This window comes from Hyperoodon ampullatus, assembly GCF_949752795.1.
Source record: "Hyperoodon ampullatus genome assembly, chromosome: 17".
Taxonomy (NCBI): Eukaryota; Metazoa; Chordata; class Mammalia; order Artiodactyla; family Ziphiidae; genus Hyperoodon; species Hyperoodon ampullatus.
This window is the reverse complement of record NC_136930.1, coordinates 74,974,161-74,993,067: the sequence shown is the minus strand read 5'-3', so window position 1 is coordinate 74,993,067 and position 18,907 is coordinate 74,974,161. Positions and strand designations below refer to the sequence as shown.

The window sequence follows — 18,907 nt, the reverse complement described above, 5'->3', positions numbered from 1 at the left end:
GGCTAAAATTAAAGCAAAAAAACCTGATACCAAGTTTTGCAGAGGATGCAGGGCAGCTGAAGCTCTGGTTCACTGCTGGTGGGAATGCAAAATAGTACAGACACGACACTTTAGAACACAGTTTGGTGGTTTCTGGTAAAATGAAATATGCAATTCCACTGAAGTGAAATGAAGTCGTATGGTCACACAAAACCTGTACCAAAGGCTTATAGGGCTTTATCTGTAATCATCAAAAACGGAAACAAGAAAAAATTTTGAGATTTTTTAAAAGGAAAGAGAAAAAGAAAACACAGGAAACAACCCAAATTGGGAATTATCCATTCACCTGTGGAATGGATAAACAAATGGTATATCCATACAAAGGAATGCTACTCAGCAATAAAAAAGAACAGACTGCTGATACCTGCAACAACATGGATGAATCTCAAATGCACTATGCGAAATATAAAAAAGATTCAAAGGCTACTACTATGTGATTCCATTTACATGACGCTTTGGAAAGATGGGTGGGCAAACCGTGGTCTGTGGGTCACATGTGGCCTGCTGTGTTTCTGTATGGCCTATAAGCTAATAATGGCTTTTACATTCTGAAATGGTTGAAAAAAAGGCAAAAGATTTCATGACACATGAAAATTATTTAAAATTTAAATTTCAGTGTCCAGAAATAAAGTTTTTTTGAGGTACAGCCACGCTCATTCCTGTATGTGTTGACTGTGGCTGCTTTTGAACTACAACAGCAGAGTTGACTAGTTGTGACAGAGATTATGTAGCCCATAAAACTTCAAATATTTTCCACATGGCCCTTTCCAGAAAAAGTCTGCTGACTCCTCCTCTGGGGGCAGAGAATAGCTAGATCGGTGGCTGCCAAGGTAAAGGGTGGGAAGGAGTCTGACCACGAGGGAATTGGGGGCAGGCGACAGAACGGTTTTCTCTTAACTGTGGTGGTGGTTACACGACTGTGCGTCTGTCAGAACTCAGAACTGTACACCAAAAAGTGGACTTTAACATAGTTTAAAATAAATGTTAAAAACAAGAGGGACAGAAAACATCAGTGAGTGGTTGCCTGGGGATAAGGGAAGGAACTAACTCCAAGGGTATACAGAGGAATATTTGGGGTGATGGAACTATTCTATATATGGATTGCTTACACAACCAACAGAATGGACATTAAAGGGTGATTTTACTGGATGAAAATTCGAACTCAATTGGGAAAAAAAAAAGGCAAAAGCCAAAATTTACCCTATGTGAAAAAAAATAGGGCTTATGGTTTTCTCTTGTGGACAGTAAAAACAATTACTATGGGTGTAAAGAAAGGAACAGTAAAATGAGAGTGATCTTCAGTATACAAAATGCTTCATAATTTTTTAAGAAAAACGTGCTTATGCAGAGGTAATATTTCTTACTGTATTTGATCTAATGATTTGACTTGAAATTTTTCTCCAGGAATAAAAGTATTAGAAAGTGCTCATTTTTGGACCTCCCCGGCGGTCCAGTGGTTAAGACTCTGCGCTTCCACTGCAGGGAGCGCGGGTTCGATCCCTGGTCGGGGAGCTAAGATCCCACATGCCTCACGGCGCCGCCAATAAAAAGGAAAAATAAAAAGAAGAAAGTACTCATTTTTAAATTTCACCAATGTTTCCAGATAAAAAGCAGGGCATTAGAATAATAGAGGGTTCTAAAACTAGTTCCATAAAACATTTCACTATAAAAATATATAAACAGCTTTTAAAAAAGAAAAATTTATTTCTTTACAGTTAAAAAAAAAAATTCAGTATTTGGACATACACAAAGCCAGAAATTGTCTTCAAATACGAAAATTCAAATGTAACATACTACCCAGAGACTACACATTTAGCTAAAACAGGATCTAGCTGTTCACAAGAACGAATTTCAAACTATACATATGTGACTTTACACACTGATATTCAGAAGTTCTTCAAAATCTATCTGTAAACTAGACAGTTAAGCAAAGTCGTCTTTGCCTCTATAGCTTACAGCTGCAGCCTGGCTGTGTCTCACGGTGCGCAGCCCTTTCTTGGTCCCTCTCCCACTCCAGCTGCAGTGTGGGCCTGGGGAAGAGAAGCTGCTGTCTGGGTTCCTTTCCTTTTGGCTGTTTATGGCAAAGGTACATTATGCTTGGTCTCAGCCAGGAAAGAACATAATATACGTGAAGTCTCTGAAGAGTGAACAGACTAATGCCTGCTCCAGAGCAAAGGTGCTGATCCATGAGGGTCCTCGCCAGGCTCATCTCTAAAGCACTTTTTTTGGTTTAGGATTCCGCTTCATCGTCATCACTCTCATCGTTGTTGTCATCCTCCTCCTCCTCCTCTTCTTCCCTCTTCTCTTTCAGTGTTTTCAGATATTTACTAGCTAAAATCTTCTTTGGTAATATATCTTAAAAACATAAAGCTAACATCAGCAATGCAAATTTCAAACGTGCTAGTTCCTGCTATGACCTCTAAAACAGGTTCCAAGACAAGTCAAAATTCAGACTACATAGCAGGAAACCAGCACTGCCTCTGGACGAAGGCTCAACACCTGTATCTACTCCAGTGCCTGCAAACCACACTCTGCTCTGTCCTGGCACCCACTAGGAGCGGCCCTGCCGGACCCACCTGACACAGCGGCTGGCCCCAAGGGTCACCGGACGCTCTTTTTTAGCTGTGGTGCACACAGCCTGTTCCACAGCAACAACTACGGGTTTCTGCTTCCCCAGCCAAGTAAGGAGGAGTCTGAGGGGGTGGGCTGCCCAGCTCCCACATCCACCCAGACAGCCCCGTGCAGGTGCCAACTTAATTCCTACTCTAGGTGAGCTGCATTACAAACACGCTCCACTAAACAAAACTAAAACTCTCGCCCCAAGCCAGGTAAACTCTTGACACCTGGAGAAAGCAGCAAAATGTCATTTTCAGTGAAAGCAGAAAAAGAGCAGGGAAAAGCTGTTTTTTAACCAGAATGTTTCAAAGGCTAAGTACCTGCAAGAAACTGAAACGTTTCCGACTCCTCTGCGGTATCTGATAAATCACTGTAAGTGAGTGCTTTCTTTTCTTTTCCACTGCCATGTCTGTAGGAATAGGTGGCGAGATATTGAACAAAGAGTTCCTGAAAGAAAATGAGAAAGTTAAGATGAAAGGTGTGCTTTGAAAATTTACCACAGACCTTACTTTTTAATTACATTAAGCTTAGATGATTTCAGATTATCTTGGTTCATCGAATTGCAGAAAATCACTGGAGAAAGGAGACATACGAGGTCGGAAAGAAAGCAAGGCTGAATTAAAATTGGCAGGGCAGCAGGAATTTCCCGAAAGTTTATTTTAGATTTCTAACTTACGAAAAATATTTAAAAGCCATACAACAAGGAATCGTGTTTAATGCCCAGTCGCTACAGTTAGAAAGGGGGGCAAGAGACCATCCAAAAATTCTATGCCAGGAACAGACTTTTAGTCTTGTATTTGACTACACTGTGTCTACAGTGGTCCGCCTACAACTGTAACAGTCACTAGCTTGAAGGTAAAAAATGGTCAGCTTGCCATTCTGCCCGGACACCTTTCCGAGGGCAGCCCATCTGAGCTGAGCCCCTCTGTTTTACTTTAATTCCATCTAAGTTAGTCAAGAAGGGATTAAAGAAGTGCCTGCAAATCTCTTAATTCCTTAAGACCTACAGAACGAAACTGTACAGCTATCCCAAGACCATGTGATTCCCGCCCTCCCTTAGCTCTGACCAACGCACCGCACCGGACACCGTCTACCGAACTAGCCAACCTGGGAAACGGACTCGAAGGGAAGTTAAAGCAAGTGAGGGAGACTCTGCAGCAGAAACCCGGCCCAGGGTAAGAACAGGAAGGTCTGGCCTACCTAGACCAAATTAAGAGACAAAATCATCTATCTGGACCTAGGAGGGGGCTAAAACTGAGGCCCCCGAAATTACTTCAATTCTGGCCCAGGAGACTGGGAGAGGGTGGGCGAGCGGCTGGGCCGGGCCGTACCTCCTGAGGGAGCCGCCGGCCCTCTCAATGAACAGTTTTGAGGAGCTGGGGCCCAAAGCCGCGAAACAGCCCGGAAGCGACAAAAGGAGAGGCTTTGGGGCCCGGAGTACGGTGACTGGAGGAGGAGGAGGAGGCGCCAAAGCAGGCCCGCGCGCCTCCAAGCCACCGCCCAGGCCAAACCCGCGCGAGGAAGGGCGGGAGCGGAGTGGGCGTGGCGACCAGCGCGCGAGGGAGGGCGGGAGCGGAGTGGGCGGGGAGACGGGCACGCGAGGGAGGGCAGGAGCGGAGTGGGCGGGGAGACGGGCGCGCGAGGCGCCGGATGGGCGGGGCGAAGAGCGCGCGCGGGAGCTGGGGCGCGCGCGGCGTGGGAGGGGAGTGAGGCGGTTCTCAAAAGGACGCGCGCGCGCACGCCAAGGGGACTGGGCAGCTCGGCGGGGCCCGGCGGGGCGCGATGGTTCCGGGTGGCCCCCACCGCCCCAAGCTCCTCCTCCCCGCGCTGCCCGCCTCACCGTGGCCTTGGCCGTGAGCACCAGCGCCTCCTGGTTGATGCTGGACACCTCAGGGGAGCTCTTCATGATGACCCGGATGCGGGACAGGGGCAGCGACACCAGCCGCTGCTCGCCGCACTTCTCCTTGCCCACGACCACGTCCGCCATCTCTGCGCCCCGCCCCCGCGGCGGCAGCCCCTAACCGCCGCGAGGTGGCCGGCCTACACGGTCGGTGCGGGAGCGGCGTCCCGCTGCCCCGTGGGAGTTGTAGTGTCGGGAGGCGCGGCCGCGGGACGGACTACAAGCCCCGTGATGCCGCGCGCGCCCCGAGGCTGTGCAGACGGAGCGGAAGGGCCGCCAGCAGATACGGCGGGGCGGGGGTGGGGGGAGACCGTGGGTGGGGGTTATACCTGTGTGATGCTGAGAAGTACCATGAAGGAAAACAAAGCAGTTTAAGAAGATAGAAACCGGGGCAGTAAAGGAGAAGGCTGGGCAGCGAAGAGAGAAAACAGCCCTGTTTATGAGAAAGCGCTTTGCCGGGGAAAGGAGCGACAGGCAAAGGCCTTTCAAGAAGCTCAAAATGACCACTGTGTGGACCAGGTGTGCTAGGTGAAGTCTGAGAGGTAGCCAGGGACTAGGTCCTGTTGGATTTTATTCTAAGAAAAATGGGAAGTATCAAAGGGATGATGGGCTGTGTCTTAAGTTTTCGAAAGATCCCTCTGGCTGCTGAGTGTGAATAGACCAGAGGGGAGTCGTGAGGATAGGGAGGTTGTAAGGGTGGAAGCAAAGAGATTGTAGAGTAGAAGGTGATTGCAGGTGATGAATTGGATACCAGTGTGGCTAAGGCGAAATGAGCTAGGAGAAGAATGATGAGAAGTAACCATGGGCCAGGCCAGATAGGGCCTTGTACGTCATGGAATTCTTTCCCAGAGAGTTGGGAGGCCTGGGGAAGAGTAAGGTGGTCCCACTTAAGTTTAACAAGCAATACTCAGGTTGCCGTGTGTGAATAGACCAGAGAGGGGTGAGAACGGAGGCAGGCAGAGAGTGCAGTTAGGAAGCTGTAACGGGGATGGAGGTGGACGATGGGTTAGACTACAGTGGAGGTGGTAGAAGTAGGGTAGGATTGGGGATCTAATTTGTAGAGCCAACGGTTGTCGACGAAAATTCAATTATCTATCAAGAAGAAAAAAAGGGATTTTATTCGAGCCAAACTGAGGATTATCACCTGGGAAGCAGGTTTTCAGAAAGCTCTGAGAGCTCTTCCTCCTGTTAGAAGTCGAAGGTATAGTCTGTACATTTTTGAGACAAAGGATCGTACGTCAGAATGACATACTGGGGCTTCCCTGGTGGCACAGTGGTTGGGAGTCCGCCTGCCGATGCAGGGGACACAGGTTCGTGCCCCGGTCCTGGAAGATCCCACATGCCGCGGAGCGGCTGGGCCCGTGAGCCATGGCCACTGACCCTGCGCATCTGGAGCCTGTGCTCCGCAATGGGAGAGGCCACAACAGTGAGAGGCCCGCGTACTGCAAAAAAAAAAAAAAAAAAAAAAAGACATACTGATGTTTTACTTAAAGTTCACCAAGGATACATAGTCCAGGTAAGCAGGTAAAAAGCGGGCAGCAAGTCACCATGACCCCCTACAGAGCTGGGAAAGAACAGTGTTCTTTTAAGAAGTTACATTGCTAGCGTCAGAAGGAAGAAAAAAAAATTGATCTTTACAGTTGAGCAGGCACGCCCATCTTTGCGGAGCGCTAACGCGTAGTGCAGGTGCACACTGCACGTTAGGGAGAGAGGGACGAGGCCCAAACAAACAGAATTTTATGATTAATTTTTTTCCTTGTCCTGCCCTGAAATAGAAATTTTATTTCATCAGAGTCTTGCTAATGTGATGTGGAGTATGAGTGAAAGGATGGTAGTGCTGTTTACTGAGATGGGGAACCCTGCGGGAGGAGCACATTTAGCAGAGGCGTAGTTTGGAGCAAGTTAAGTCTCAATTGCCTGTGAACACTCGTGGCAATGTTGAGGGGCGAACTGGCTATTCCAGCCTGGAGTTCAGGCTGGAGCAGTGAATTACAAGCCAGCCTTGTCTAGGTGGGAGTTAAAACCAAGGACCTGAATGAAAGTACCTGGGAGGAGAGTGTGGATAAAGTAGAAAGATCTAAGGACCACGAACTGGGATACTGCGGCGTTCTGAGATGGAGAGGAGAAGGAAAATCCAGCAAAAGAAACTGGGAAGAAGTGGCCATTGAGTAGGAGGAAAACCAAGAGATCATGTGTCCATAAAGTCATTCGAAGAAAGTTCTTCTGAAAGGAGAAACTGATCAACTGGATTGGATACTGCTGGGAGGTAGAATAAGATTGTCCCACCATTCACAACAGCATGACCCCAGGCAAAGCAAGTACTCTCTCTGAACCGCTGTTTGCTCATTTGCAAAGATGAGACAGGAGAGTCGCACCTGTCTCGGGGTTGTTAAAAGGTGTGAACATGCCTGGCACATGAAGATTGAAGTTGTCCCCCCATCCATCCAGCACTGCCTCCCTCACAGGTCAGCAGGGAGCATCAAAGGAGCTGAGAACGAGAAAGCTCTTTGTCAACTGTACAGCACCCTGCAAAAGCCTGAACTACTATGTAAAGTCTCAGGGTTCCAGCTGCAAGGTCCTGTCACTCCAATCAACTTTGATTTCAAAGTTCATATGAAAGGAGTCTGGAAAATTAAAAGTAGGTCTTGTTTAACCTTTCTGATTTCCATTCTGTCCATCACTTAGGTAATGATTACAAAATATAAAATGCGTACTTGCAGAGCGTGTTTCTGCAAGTTTAGTGGGTTCTGAAAATCACTGCTCTTCAGTCCTCCTGAAGAGCGAAGGCCGGAGAGCCCAGATGACCCAGATTGCTGACGTTTGTAGTGCCAGAGAAGTTTTCCCATCTACCTTCAGCCGTGATGACCCAGTCATCTTAGCACCTGCTGTGTGCTTTGTCATCACAAGGACACAAGGACATCGCAAGGACAGTGTCATCTTCACCACTGTGACCTCAGGTCTTGGTCCAGTAGCACCCAGTACATGTCAGGCACTTCTAGGCACAAAGGAAAGGTACAGGCAGCGAGCAGGACAGCTATGGTCCTTGCTCTCATGGAGCGCAGTTTCCAGTACAAGCGAGACAAGAAAAATAACACCTCCTGTGGTAAGTGCTATGAGGAAACAGACCAGTGTGAGAGTAGTGAGACAGCCTCTCTGAGAAGTGAGATTTAAGGTCAGATCTGGAGGACATGCAGAAGGGCTGGGACAAGATGAGCACTCTGAACAGAATAGCCTGTGGGAAAACACCTGAGAAGGAAGACGCCTTGGCAAATCAGGAATAAAAAGGCCAGTGTGGCTGGAGCTTAGTGAGTGAGACAGAGAGCACTGGAGAGGTGATGAGCAAGCTAGGTGCCACCTGCTCGGGCAGGCAGGTGAGAAGCTTGGCTTTCGTTCTGAGAGCGATGGAAAGCCACAAGAGTCTTGAAGCAAGGGAGTGGATCTAACTTAAAAGCTCTTCCCGCTTGCCGAGGGATGACTGAATGGCACCATGCCCTGGGCAGAGCAGAGATAGAAGGTGCTGTTTCAGCCTGCAGGATTCAGCTCCAAAGCAAAGGAGTGCCTTTCCTCCATAAGCTAGCTGTGCAAGAGGGTCCTTGGGTCCACACAAGAAGCAAGCTGACATTTTTCAGTCTTTAGATGTTTTGCTTCTCTAGCAGGTTACTGCTTTTTGATCAGGTTTGTCATTCTCTTCTGGCATGTTTGAGAGCAGGATGGGTTAAGTTTAGGAAAGGGGACAGAAGAGGAAGGCTCAGAAAAGAGCCAGAAGAATTCAAGGAGACGAGGGTGAGAAGCTCAGGTTGCAGAACTGCCAGGGCATCTTGTTGTCACTAATCATTTTGAGAAGTAAGGAGTACGGCAAAGACAAATCTGCAGAAAAGGGGGGAAATGCTCAGCATTCAAAAAAAAGAAGCTTCAAACCTAAAACAGTGGGAGAATGAAGCAATCTATGATCGTCAGAGCTTCCCTGCACTAGAAAAAGCACAATGAGTTAGCAGATCATCCTGTGGTTGGTGCTCCTATCCATCAGCCCAATTACCCTCACGACATCTCAGGTGTGCCCATTGCTTCTGCTGCCTTCCTTGTTCCCTGCTGTATCTGTACCCGGGGTGCTGGGAGGTGGGTATCTACACTTCCCAGAAGCTTCCGCCAGCTGGCTTCTGGTTAGATTCTGCCAGTGGGAGACCCAGGTGAGAGAGTGCAGTTGCGGATGGAGGAGGAGACATCGTTTTACGGTTGTGTGAAGGCATTGGCAGCAGGTAGGGACACGGCGGGGCGGGGGGCAGGGGGAGGTGGGGATGGGGGGAGGTGGGGACTGGGGTGGTGGGGGAGGGTGGTGGGGGAGGGGGGATTGGGGTGGCTACAGTGAGTCGTCCGCACTGGGTGGGGGGCGTCTGCGGGGAGTGCCTGGCCCCCAGCCAGGAATAGTAGCAGCATCCTGATCTCTGAGCAGCACCTCAGCACCGCATCCCTCGTGCTCCTGCAGCTCTTCCACATCCTTGAAGTCAATTCTCAGCCTTAAATCCCTCTCTGTCTGAACTATCTAAAGAAATTTCTGCTTTCCTGGTTGAATGTTGAAACACATGTACTTGGTCCCAGGAAACAGACCCAGGAAAATGGGAATCTGGGGCTGGTTATCTGATCTGATTGTGCTGGTGCAGGGATGACCTCCCTGACAGCATGCCCTGGCCAAACAGTCACTTAAGTTGTCACCTGCTATTGCCTGGATGGACGGCTCGCTGAAGACAAGGCTGCCCCAAGTCGGTGGAGCCTTGTGGGATGGGCTTCTCGTGAGGCTGGGAGAGGTTTCAGAAAGAAAATTGAAAGCTCGGACTATAAATTCTCAGATCAAGCCCTAAGCCATTCCTTATCTTTTGTAGCCTCAGGGCTAATGGGGCTAAAGGTCACACCTGCCTTTAATCCTACCTGAGGCATAATTATGACAGAAGTTGAATTCACAGCTTCACCTGGGCTTTTCTGTGAAGTTAGGCTGTTTATTGGGAAGAGAGGGGTCCTGAGAATTAGAAAAGGGACAGTTGGGAGGATACAAGCAGTCATTTAACCCCCCATCCCTCTGAGCCTCTTTGTCAGTGGAAACAGCCCCCCTGCCTGCCTGAGATCAGTCTTCTCCTGCTTGAAGTCCTATTAATGAGCTCATCTGTGCTTACCTGGCAACAGGGATGCTGAGTCTTCTCAAGACTCACCCCCTCATTGACTCCAGTCCATAACCGGAGTCAGATCCCAGCATGCCCCAGGGAAGCAACAGCAAAGCCCGATTTAGGAGATGTTCACACAGTGAAAGAATTGCAGCATATTCATGCATTTATCATCAGAAACTTGGGGAGTGTGAGGTGAGTGGATTCTAACGGCACCAGTCCAGGTGGACAGAGTTTAATGTAGGTTTGGGCTGAATTTATCAATATAGCCAATTTACCAGAGGTTCTGGATTCGGTGTGTGTTCGCTCCAACAGCTAGGAGGGGCTTGATCAGTTTGCTTAGCTAAGCCGGTGGAGTGAGGTTTGGAGTGACCTGCGCTGGTGGCTCTCTGACTTTTAAAGACTACTTGAACATCATCTCAGTGTGCTGCTCTGACCCATTCACAAGATAACTCTGCAGATCTAGGCCAGGGTGTCTGTGGTAAGAAGTTCTGGCAGATCCCAATAACAGAGTCATAGCACAGACTCTCAGGGGCTTGGAGCAAAGATATATCTTCTGCAAATAACTATTCTCCATTTGAACCACAGCTCCAGATTTTCTGCTGGACACTGGTAGTGACCAAATGCCAGACCCCATGTGAGTGTGTGAGCTGAGCTGGGTGTGACGCGCTCCACTGAGCCACATGCCACACTCCACCATCGAGGGGAGGTCGACGTGGACGATGCTATCAGCCTTGAGCAGGTCCCAGAAGCACAGGTAAGTCACATGAACAGGTGGCTGAGACTCCCAGGGCACCTGCTCCATCCCCCCACACCCCACAACAATGGCCTCAGTGGACTCTCTGTGGGCAGAAGAGTGAAGAAGGAAAACGCAGACCCAGTTAATAGATTGCTTTGTAAATATGCTGGCACCACGCAGACCTGGAATGCTGTGCAAGACAGCTTCCCCCAGTGTGCCCGAAAGGTAGAGGTGAAGGGGTTCCCCCAGAAGGCCACCTGCCTGGGCGGAGAGAAAGACAGAGGTCCAGGATCTACAGCAATGCAGGGGCAGCAGCTATCAGATGGTCTGGGAACTTGGAAAGCACAAGATTGGAGGCTTAAAGACAAAAAGGTCTGGGGAAGGGGTTTGTGGATGAACTTCTCAGAATGAGGAGAGATGTGAGGGGAGGTGTAGCCCGTGTCCATACTCACCAAAGGGCTCCTACACGGGAGGCCTCTAATAAACAAGGGGCAGGATGCCTCACTTGTACACGTCATTTGTTCTCTTTCTCCAGCCACCCTCTGGCACTACCCAGTGCTTGCTCTATTGAGCTTATGTATAGTGTCCATGGCCGCATCTGGTGCTGATGCAGCAAGGATGTCATCAAAGACCTTGGGTCTTTCCATCTTTCTGCTCTGTCATTCTCGGCATGCTGGTTTTAGGCCTCATGCTTATTGCCTCATGGTTCCAAAAAGGCCACTGCTGTCCCAGACTTCATCACTGCATTAGACAGAAACAAGGGGAAAGGGCCATAGGCAAAAGGCTCTTTCCTCATTAGGTGTCAAGCCTTTGTCTTTGTACTAAGGAAGGGGAGATCTCCCTAGCAGTCTTCCCCTTACATCTCATTTGTCAGAATTGGGACCTGAGACCAATTACTGGCCAAAGGGAATGAGACTGCTAGGATTGCTTTATACCAATTAAGATTTATCCCCTGGGGCTATCTTCCTGAGATCAAAGGGTATCTGATCCGTCTACTGACAAAAATTGAGGGGGTGGGAGGTGAGGTTTGAGGCAGGGAATGGTTGTAGGTTAGGCAATGACCAGTACCTGCCAAAGTTGCCAACATTTAAAATTCTGGAGATTTCACTTATAAGTCTAACTGGAAGAGTGGGAGGGGCAGACAACATGACCCCACATTGCCTCATGGCAAAGCTGGCTGTCGTCGTTAGATGAGTCACGTGCTCTCGGGTTGGCCACCGTCCCCACCACTCTCTATCACTCACCTGTCTGCCTCACCATTTCCACTGCCTGCTTGGCTCCTGTGAACATTTGAGTTTGTGACCCCCGACTTAGGACGTTGTTTTGGAAAGATCTGTTTACTTGTGTGTGTGTGTGTGTTTGTTTGTTTTTTTTTGCGGTACGCGGGCCTCTCACTGTTGTGGCCTCTCCTGTTGCGGAGCACAGGCTCCGGACACGCAGGCTCAGCGGCCATGGCTCATGGACCCAGCCGCTCTGCGGCATGTGGGATCTTCCCGGACTGGGGCACGAACCCGCGTCCCCTGCATCAGCAGGCAGACTCTCAACCACTGCGCCACCAGGGAAGCCCTACTTGTGTGTTTATCCCACTGGGCTGGCACGGTGTTTAGCATGTAAGATGTAAATAAGGCCAAAAAAAAAAAAGAAGCCCTTCCTAATAAGCCAAGCTATCACATTACATGAGAGGAGTGGTAAAGGCTTTGCCATCACAAAGACCTAAATTACTAAATTACTAGCTCCCACAGTCTGACTCTCCTTTCTCATCTGTAAGATGAGGCTAATCACATCTGCTCCCCAGCATCCCTGAGAAGCTTATATGGTATAAAGTTTATATGCATATAAAGCCCCAGGCAAAAAACATAGAAGTTCCCTGTTCCTTCTGCAAGAAGGAGGAATAACCAAGGTTGAAATGAATTTGGGATGGAATTCGGAAGGGAGATTTTTAAGAGCTGAGGCTACCTCTTATTAGGTTTGCATGGCTAGAAGTGCTTAATAAATATTTTATAATGATAATAATGATCATTTAGCTCAATAAAATATAGTTATACAAATTGTAAAAATATAATTATGCCAGGTTGTCATTATAGATAATGGCCGGAATACAGGGATGATGTGGGCAAACCAGAGCCCACCGTGGTGATGGCTGCCAGCAGGCAGGCAGCTTGCAGAGATTTTCATGTGGGGAGTGGAGGGGGAGGGGCTGGCATCTGGTTGGGGGAGCAATCTGGGCCAAGGTTGCCGGGAGCCACACTGAACAGAGCCTCAGGGTCCAGGTTGGAGTAGTGGGAAGTCATTGGAGAGTTTTCAGTGGAAAAGTGACAGATGAGAGCTGATATATGATTTTTTTGGATAATTTTTTTATTATGGCAAAATATAACAAAATTTATCTTTTGAACCATTCTTAAGTATACAGTTCAGTAGCATTAAGTACATTCACACTGCTGTGCGGCCATCACCACCATCCACCTCCAGAACTTTTTCATCTTCCTAAACTGAAACTCTGTCCCCATGAAACACTAACCCCCCAACCCCGGGCCCCACCCTCCTACCTTCTGTCTCTATGAACTTTACTCCAGGTTGCTCATATAAGTGGAATCACACACAGCATTTGTCCTCTTGTGACTGGCTTAGCTCACTGAGCATAATGACCTCAAGGTTCATCATGTTGTGGCACATGTCAGAACTTCCTGTTTGTTTTTTAGAAGGATTTCTTTTTAATTTAATTAATTAATTTATTTTTGGCCACACTGGGTCTTCGTTGCTGTGCACGGGCTTTCTCTAGTAGCGGCAAGCAGGGGCTACACTTTGTTGCAGTGCAGTGGCTTCTCTTGTTGCGGAGCATGAGCTCTAGGTGTGTGGGCTTCAGGAGCTGTGACACGTGGCCTCAGCAGTTGTGGATCACGGGCTCCAGAGCTGCGCTCAGTAGTTGTGGCGCATGGGCTTAGTTGCTCCACGGCATGTGGGATCTTCCTGGACCAGGACTCAAATCCGTGTCCCCGTCATTGGTAGGCGGAGTCTTAACCACTCCGCCACCAGGGAAGTCCTTCCTTCTTTTTTAAGGCTGAATAATATTCCATTGTATGGATGGACCACATTTGGTGGACCACATCCACATCCATTGTATGGATGGACCACATCCATCCATGGGTGCTTGGGTTGCTTGCGCCTTTTGACTGTTGTGACTAATGCTGCTATGAACATGGGTGTACAAAGGTCTGTTCCAGTCTCTGCTTTTAACTGTTGGATATATATATATATATATATATATACACGCACACAGACCCAGAAGTGAAGTTGCTGGATCGTATGGTAATTCTGTGTTTCATTTTTTGAGGAACATCCGTAGTTTTTTCCGCAGTGGCTGCACAATATTCATGTTCCCACCAGCCGTGGATAAGGGTTCCAGTTTCTCCACACCCTAGCCAACATTTTTGTTTGTTTGGCTTTGATAATAGCTCTCCTAGTCGGTGTGAAGTAGTATCTCATTGTGGTTTGGATTTGCATTTCCATAATTAGTGCGGTTGAGCATCTTTTCACAGGTTTATTGGCCATTTGTCTATTTTCTTTTTCTTTTTTAAATTTTATTGGAGTATAGTTGCTTTACAATGTTATGTTAGTTTCCACTGTACAGCAAAGTGAATCAGCTATATGTATACATATATCCCCTCATTTGTACATTTTCTTTGGAGAAAAGTCTATTTAAGTCCTTTGCCCATATTTTAATCAGTTGTTTGTTTTTTGCATTTGAGTTGTAGTTCTTTATTCTAGATATTAACCCCTTATCAGATACATGATTTGCAAATATTCTCTCCCATTCCATGCCTGCCTTTTCACTCTTGATTGTGTTCCTTGATGCACACAAATTTTAAAGTTTGATGTAGTCCAACATATTTATTTTTCACTTTTGTCACTTCTGCTTTTGGTATCATAGCCAAGAAATCATTGCCAAATACAATGCTATGAAGCTTTTCCCTGTTTCTTCTAAGAGTTTTATAGTTTTAACTCTTAAGTTGTGGTCTTAGATCCATTTTGAGTTAATTTTTGTATATAAGGTGAATTCAACCTCATTCTTTTTGCAGGTGGATGTTCAGTTTTCCCAACATCATTTGCTGAAAAGACTGTCCTTTCACCATTGAGTGGTCTTGGTACTCCTGCTGAAAATCATTTGACCTTGTATGCAAGGGTTTATTCCTGGGCTCTCTATTCTATTCTATTTGTTAGTGTGTCTGTCTTTATGCCAGTACCAACACTATTTTGATTATGACAGCTTTTTTGTGTGTTTTTTTTGTGGTATGCAGGCCTCTCACTGTTGTGTCCTCTCCCGTTGTGGAGCACAGGCTCCGGACGCACAGGCTCAGTGGCCATGGCTCACGGGCCCAGCCGCTCTGCGGCATGTGGCAACTTCCCAGACCGGGGCACGAACCCGTGTCCCCTGCATCGGCAGGCGGACTCTCAACCACTGCGCCACCAGGGAAGCCCTGTTCTTCTTTTTAAAGATTATTTTGGCTATTCAGGTCCCTTGAGATTCCATATGAATTGTGGGATGCATTTTTGTGTTTCTACAAAAACAAGTCATTGGCTGATGCATGATTTTAACTTGGGGGTGTAGTAATCATGGAAGCAGTTAAGAGGCAGTTCAGACAAGAATTGCTGGTGTTTCTGAATGGCGTGGTAGCATTGGACATACAGAAACCTGGAGGGATTTGGGAAGTGTTTGGATGGTGAAATCGATAGGATTTAGTGATAGATTGGATGTGGGTGAGGAGGGAAAAAGGAATCAAGAATGATTCCTTGGCTGTGGATGAGAGCAAACGGTGTGGCCATTTCTGGGATGGAAAGAATGGAGAAAGAACAGGTTTGGGAACCAGGGGTGTCAAGAGTTCCTCTGAGGGCACAGATGGCTGGGAGACAGCCAGATGGAAAGACAGGCAGCTGTACCACGGACACCCAAGCTTGGGGCACAGGGGAGACTGCAGGGCTGGGGAGAGAAATATGAGTGTCAGTACTGGATGGGTGATGTGTAGAGCCCAGAGGCTGGTCAGGCGACCAAGGAAAGAGAGTAGCTGGAGAAGAGAGGTCCAAGGAGCCAGCCAACCTGGTTATTCAGCGCTTGGGACCCGGAGGAGGAGGAGTCAGCAAAGGTGGCTGTGAGCTCCTGGGGAGATTGTGCCCAAGCATGGACACACCCAGGGGCCCACCCAGGGGCCGGGCTCCTCCATGACTGTGTCCTGGGCTGGTGCCCTGTGGCTGCACGGAGGCGCCCAGCATTTGAGGAGGCAGCGGGGCAGCAGGACCAACTGGGCAGCATCCTCCTTAGCCTTGGGGTTGGGAAGTCCCAGCCACCTATGAGCCCACTTCTGGCCACCGCTGTCCACCAGGCCCCCCGCATGTCCCTTCTTCATGCCTCTCCACCCCCTTAAAGGCTTTCCTCACTGCCTCCCCTGTGTGCCCCCCTCCTCTGGCTGACCCCATGTGTGGCCCCTGTCCAGGCAGCTGGAGCCTGTGGAGCCCCTGCAGACAGTCAGTGTGCTTTATTCATCTTTGTTTTCCCAGTGCCCAGTACTGAGCCTGGAACATGGGTCTCTGGATGGAGAGATTAAGGGGTAATTTTAAAATTATTTTTTCACTACTGTTCTAACTTCTATACCCTGAGCATGTATTATTTGTGTAATTATTAAAAATAACAAAAGATTAAAAAACACCCAGAGGGACTTCCCTGGTGGCGCAGTGGTTAAGAACCCACCTGCCGATGCAGGGGACACGGGTTCAAGCCCTGGTCCGGGAAGATCCCACATGCCGTGGAGCAACTAAGCCCGTGTGCCACGACTACTGAAGCCCGCGTGCCTAGAGCCCGTGCTCTGCAACAAGAGAAGCCTGCACAGTGCAAAGAAGAGCAGCCCCCGCTCGCAGCAACTAGAGAAAGCCCGCGTGCAACAACAAAGACCCAACGCAGCCAAAAATAAATAAATAAATTTAAAAACCACCCAGAGCAGTGGAATAAACATTGGTTTGAAAATGATAACAAAATAACAAAAGCAAAGTGCATTCACTCATGCATTCCATAGTGATCGATTGAGTTCCCTTGGTGGGCAGCACTGGGCCAGGGGCTGAGGATGTGCACTCTGCAAGAAGAGGCACGGTCGAGGGGTTCCCAGTGTTGGAGAGAGTGTTTAGCGACCGTCGCTCTCCCACGATGCTGCTGACGAAGTAATATGGTACAGACACTTTGGAAAACAGGTTGGCAGCTCTTAAAAAGTTAGCCATATTATTACACGTGACCCAACAGTTCCAGTCCCAATATTTATCCAAAGAAACAAATGCATATGTCCACACAGATGATTGTTCCTGAATGTCCATATCAGCTTTATTCATAATGACTAAAGATGGAACCGACCCAAATGCCCACAGACAGATGGAGTGTAACAAATGGTGGCTCATCCGTACAAGGGACTTAGCAATAAACAAAGAACCACTGAGCCACACAGCAACCTGGCTGAAGTTCAGAAGCATTATGCTACAGAAAAGAAGCCAGACACAGAAGAGGACATACTGCATGACTCCACCTATGTGAAATTCCAGATCAGGCAAAACGAATTTATAGTGACAGAAAACAGATCCTTGTTTGCCTGCCAGGGCGGGGACAGGGCTGGCCGCGGGGAGCATGGTGGAAACGTTGTGTCTTGCTTGTGATGGTTGGTTACAGGGGTGTGTACGTTTGCCAAAACTCATTAAACTACACTTAAAATAGATGTCTTTTATCATATGAAGTTATATCACGATGAAGTTGATTTTTTTAAAAAAGGAAAGACACTGTCCCTGCTCTGATGGAGCCAGTGGGGGTGAGAGATGTCATTCAAGTAACAGCAGAAATGCACGCAGTCACGAACCATGATCAGCCTCCTGAAGAAAAGGACAGGGGGCCCCGAGAAGTAAGAGGCCAAGATGCTTGGTGGGGCAAGGTGAGTTTCACAGTAGAGATGAATCTGACCTGGGACTTGGCATCCTTGTTTTTTTTTGGCTGCCCCGTGCCATGCAGGATCTTGGTTCCCCGACTGGGATGGAACCCGTGGCCCTTGCAGTGAAAGCGCAGCATCCTAACCACTGGACCACCAGGGAAGTCCCACTTGACATCCTTATCGTCATCATTACAAGTAATCCTTTTCTTTCTCAAAGCGACACTTCTTGAGTATAGAGGAAAATGAGAGGAAGCAGTTCTGTAAAAGGAAAATGAGGTGAGCCCTCGTACGTACAGCCACCACCCTGCCTCACCCCGATTTCGGCCACTGCCCCTCTAGACCTTCCTCCTGGAGCTGGGCCTTGAAGGACAAGCTGGAAGGAGTTCCCCAGCCACACAGAGAGGGAAAGGCCCTCTGGGCAGAAGGAACAGCCCGTATGAAGGCGGGGGTGCCAAGTAAACTCCAGGCAGAAGATCCAACTAGGAATCGTGCTCCCGAGGCCGGCTACGCTAGCGCCCACGTTGGAGAGGACGGGCGGGACTTGCAGCTGTGGTTAGGGAGGGAGGGCCCTGGGCCCAGATTCCTGATGGTCGGGGTGGGGAGGCGGTGCAAAAGGGTTCAGGGTCCAGCTCTGGTGTAGAAATCTTACCCTTATCCCCATGGCCCATGCCCTCCCTCGGGCTTACACAGTTTACCTCTTGATTCACAAACCATATAACTCTTCATTCCACCCGCCAGCAATTAGGCTTAGAAATAACTGGGGGGAATCAGGGCCCCCAGGGCACGCATGTGTTGCCCACATGGCCAGATTCCTCTCCAGGCGGCCCTGCTCATTCTCTCCTGGGTCACTAACACCCCTATTGTCTGTCTCCTTTTGTGTTTCTCATCAGAACCCAGCACTTTCCTGGGTCTGGGTTAAAGGCAGGCTGGAAACCCGGAATGGCTTGGTTTGTAGGCGGGCCCTGGGGGGCCAGGAGGCAGGAGCCTGGGCTATGTCCCGCTGAGAGCTGGCGCGGGGAGGGGGAGTGGGGGTTTCCCCCTCAGTGAAGGTTGCGTGGAGCTTTCATGTCACAGATCTGCCTCCACTGTGAGCCTGACGCCCCAGCTCCCGGGAACTGAACTCTGCCCAGGTGGAGGTGTTTACAAAGCTCTCAGCCTCAGGCCCAGCAACCCGTTCCGGGGTCTGCATGCCTCACAGCACAGGGTCCTCAGGGGCCCCGGCCCTGGCTGGGAGCACTTTTTGTCCTGCTTCTCATTTGGGTGCCCAGTTTCATTACTTCCTGGCGGAGGGGCAGGAGTTGCTTGTGTGTGTGGCACTGGGCCAGTTGCTTTGGCTCTCTGCCCACTCCCCTCCCCAGCCGTGAAAGGACAGCCCCCATTTGGCGGCTGGTGTGCGTCTCCAGCGAGCCAGCGTGAAAAGGCACCTCCCCCGTGCCTGGTATCGAGCCTGCAGTAGATCAATGTCTAGCCAGCCATCCATTCATGCGTTTTGCCCTGTGATTAACCA

At 48.9% G+C, this 18,907-nt stretch overlaps 1 protein-coding gene across 1 annotated transcript; it reads right to left on the bottom strand.

Moving 5' to 3' along the window:
- Positions 1-1,719: 1,719 nt before the first annotated feature.
- Positions 1,720-4,642, bottom strand: CHRAC1 (chromatin accessibility complex subunit 1; the record flags this gene model as incomplete). The annotated part of the gene is made up of 3 exons (XM_079722217.1): positions 1,720-2,394; positions 2,976-3,102; positions 4,496-4,642. The coding sequence occupies 3 exons, from the start codon at positions 4,640-4,642 to the stop codon at positions 2,270-2,272; spliced, it is 399 nt and encodes a 132-aa protein (XP_079578343.1). The 3' UTR covers positions 1,720-2,269.
- Between the last annotated feature and the right edge of the window lie 14,265 nt (positions 4,643-18,907).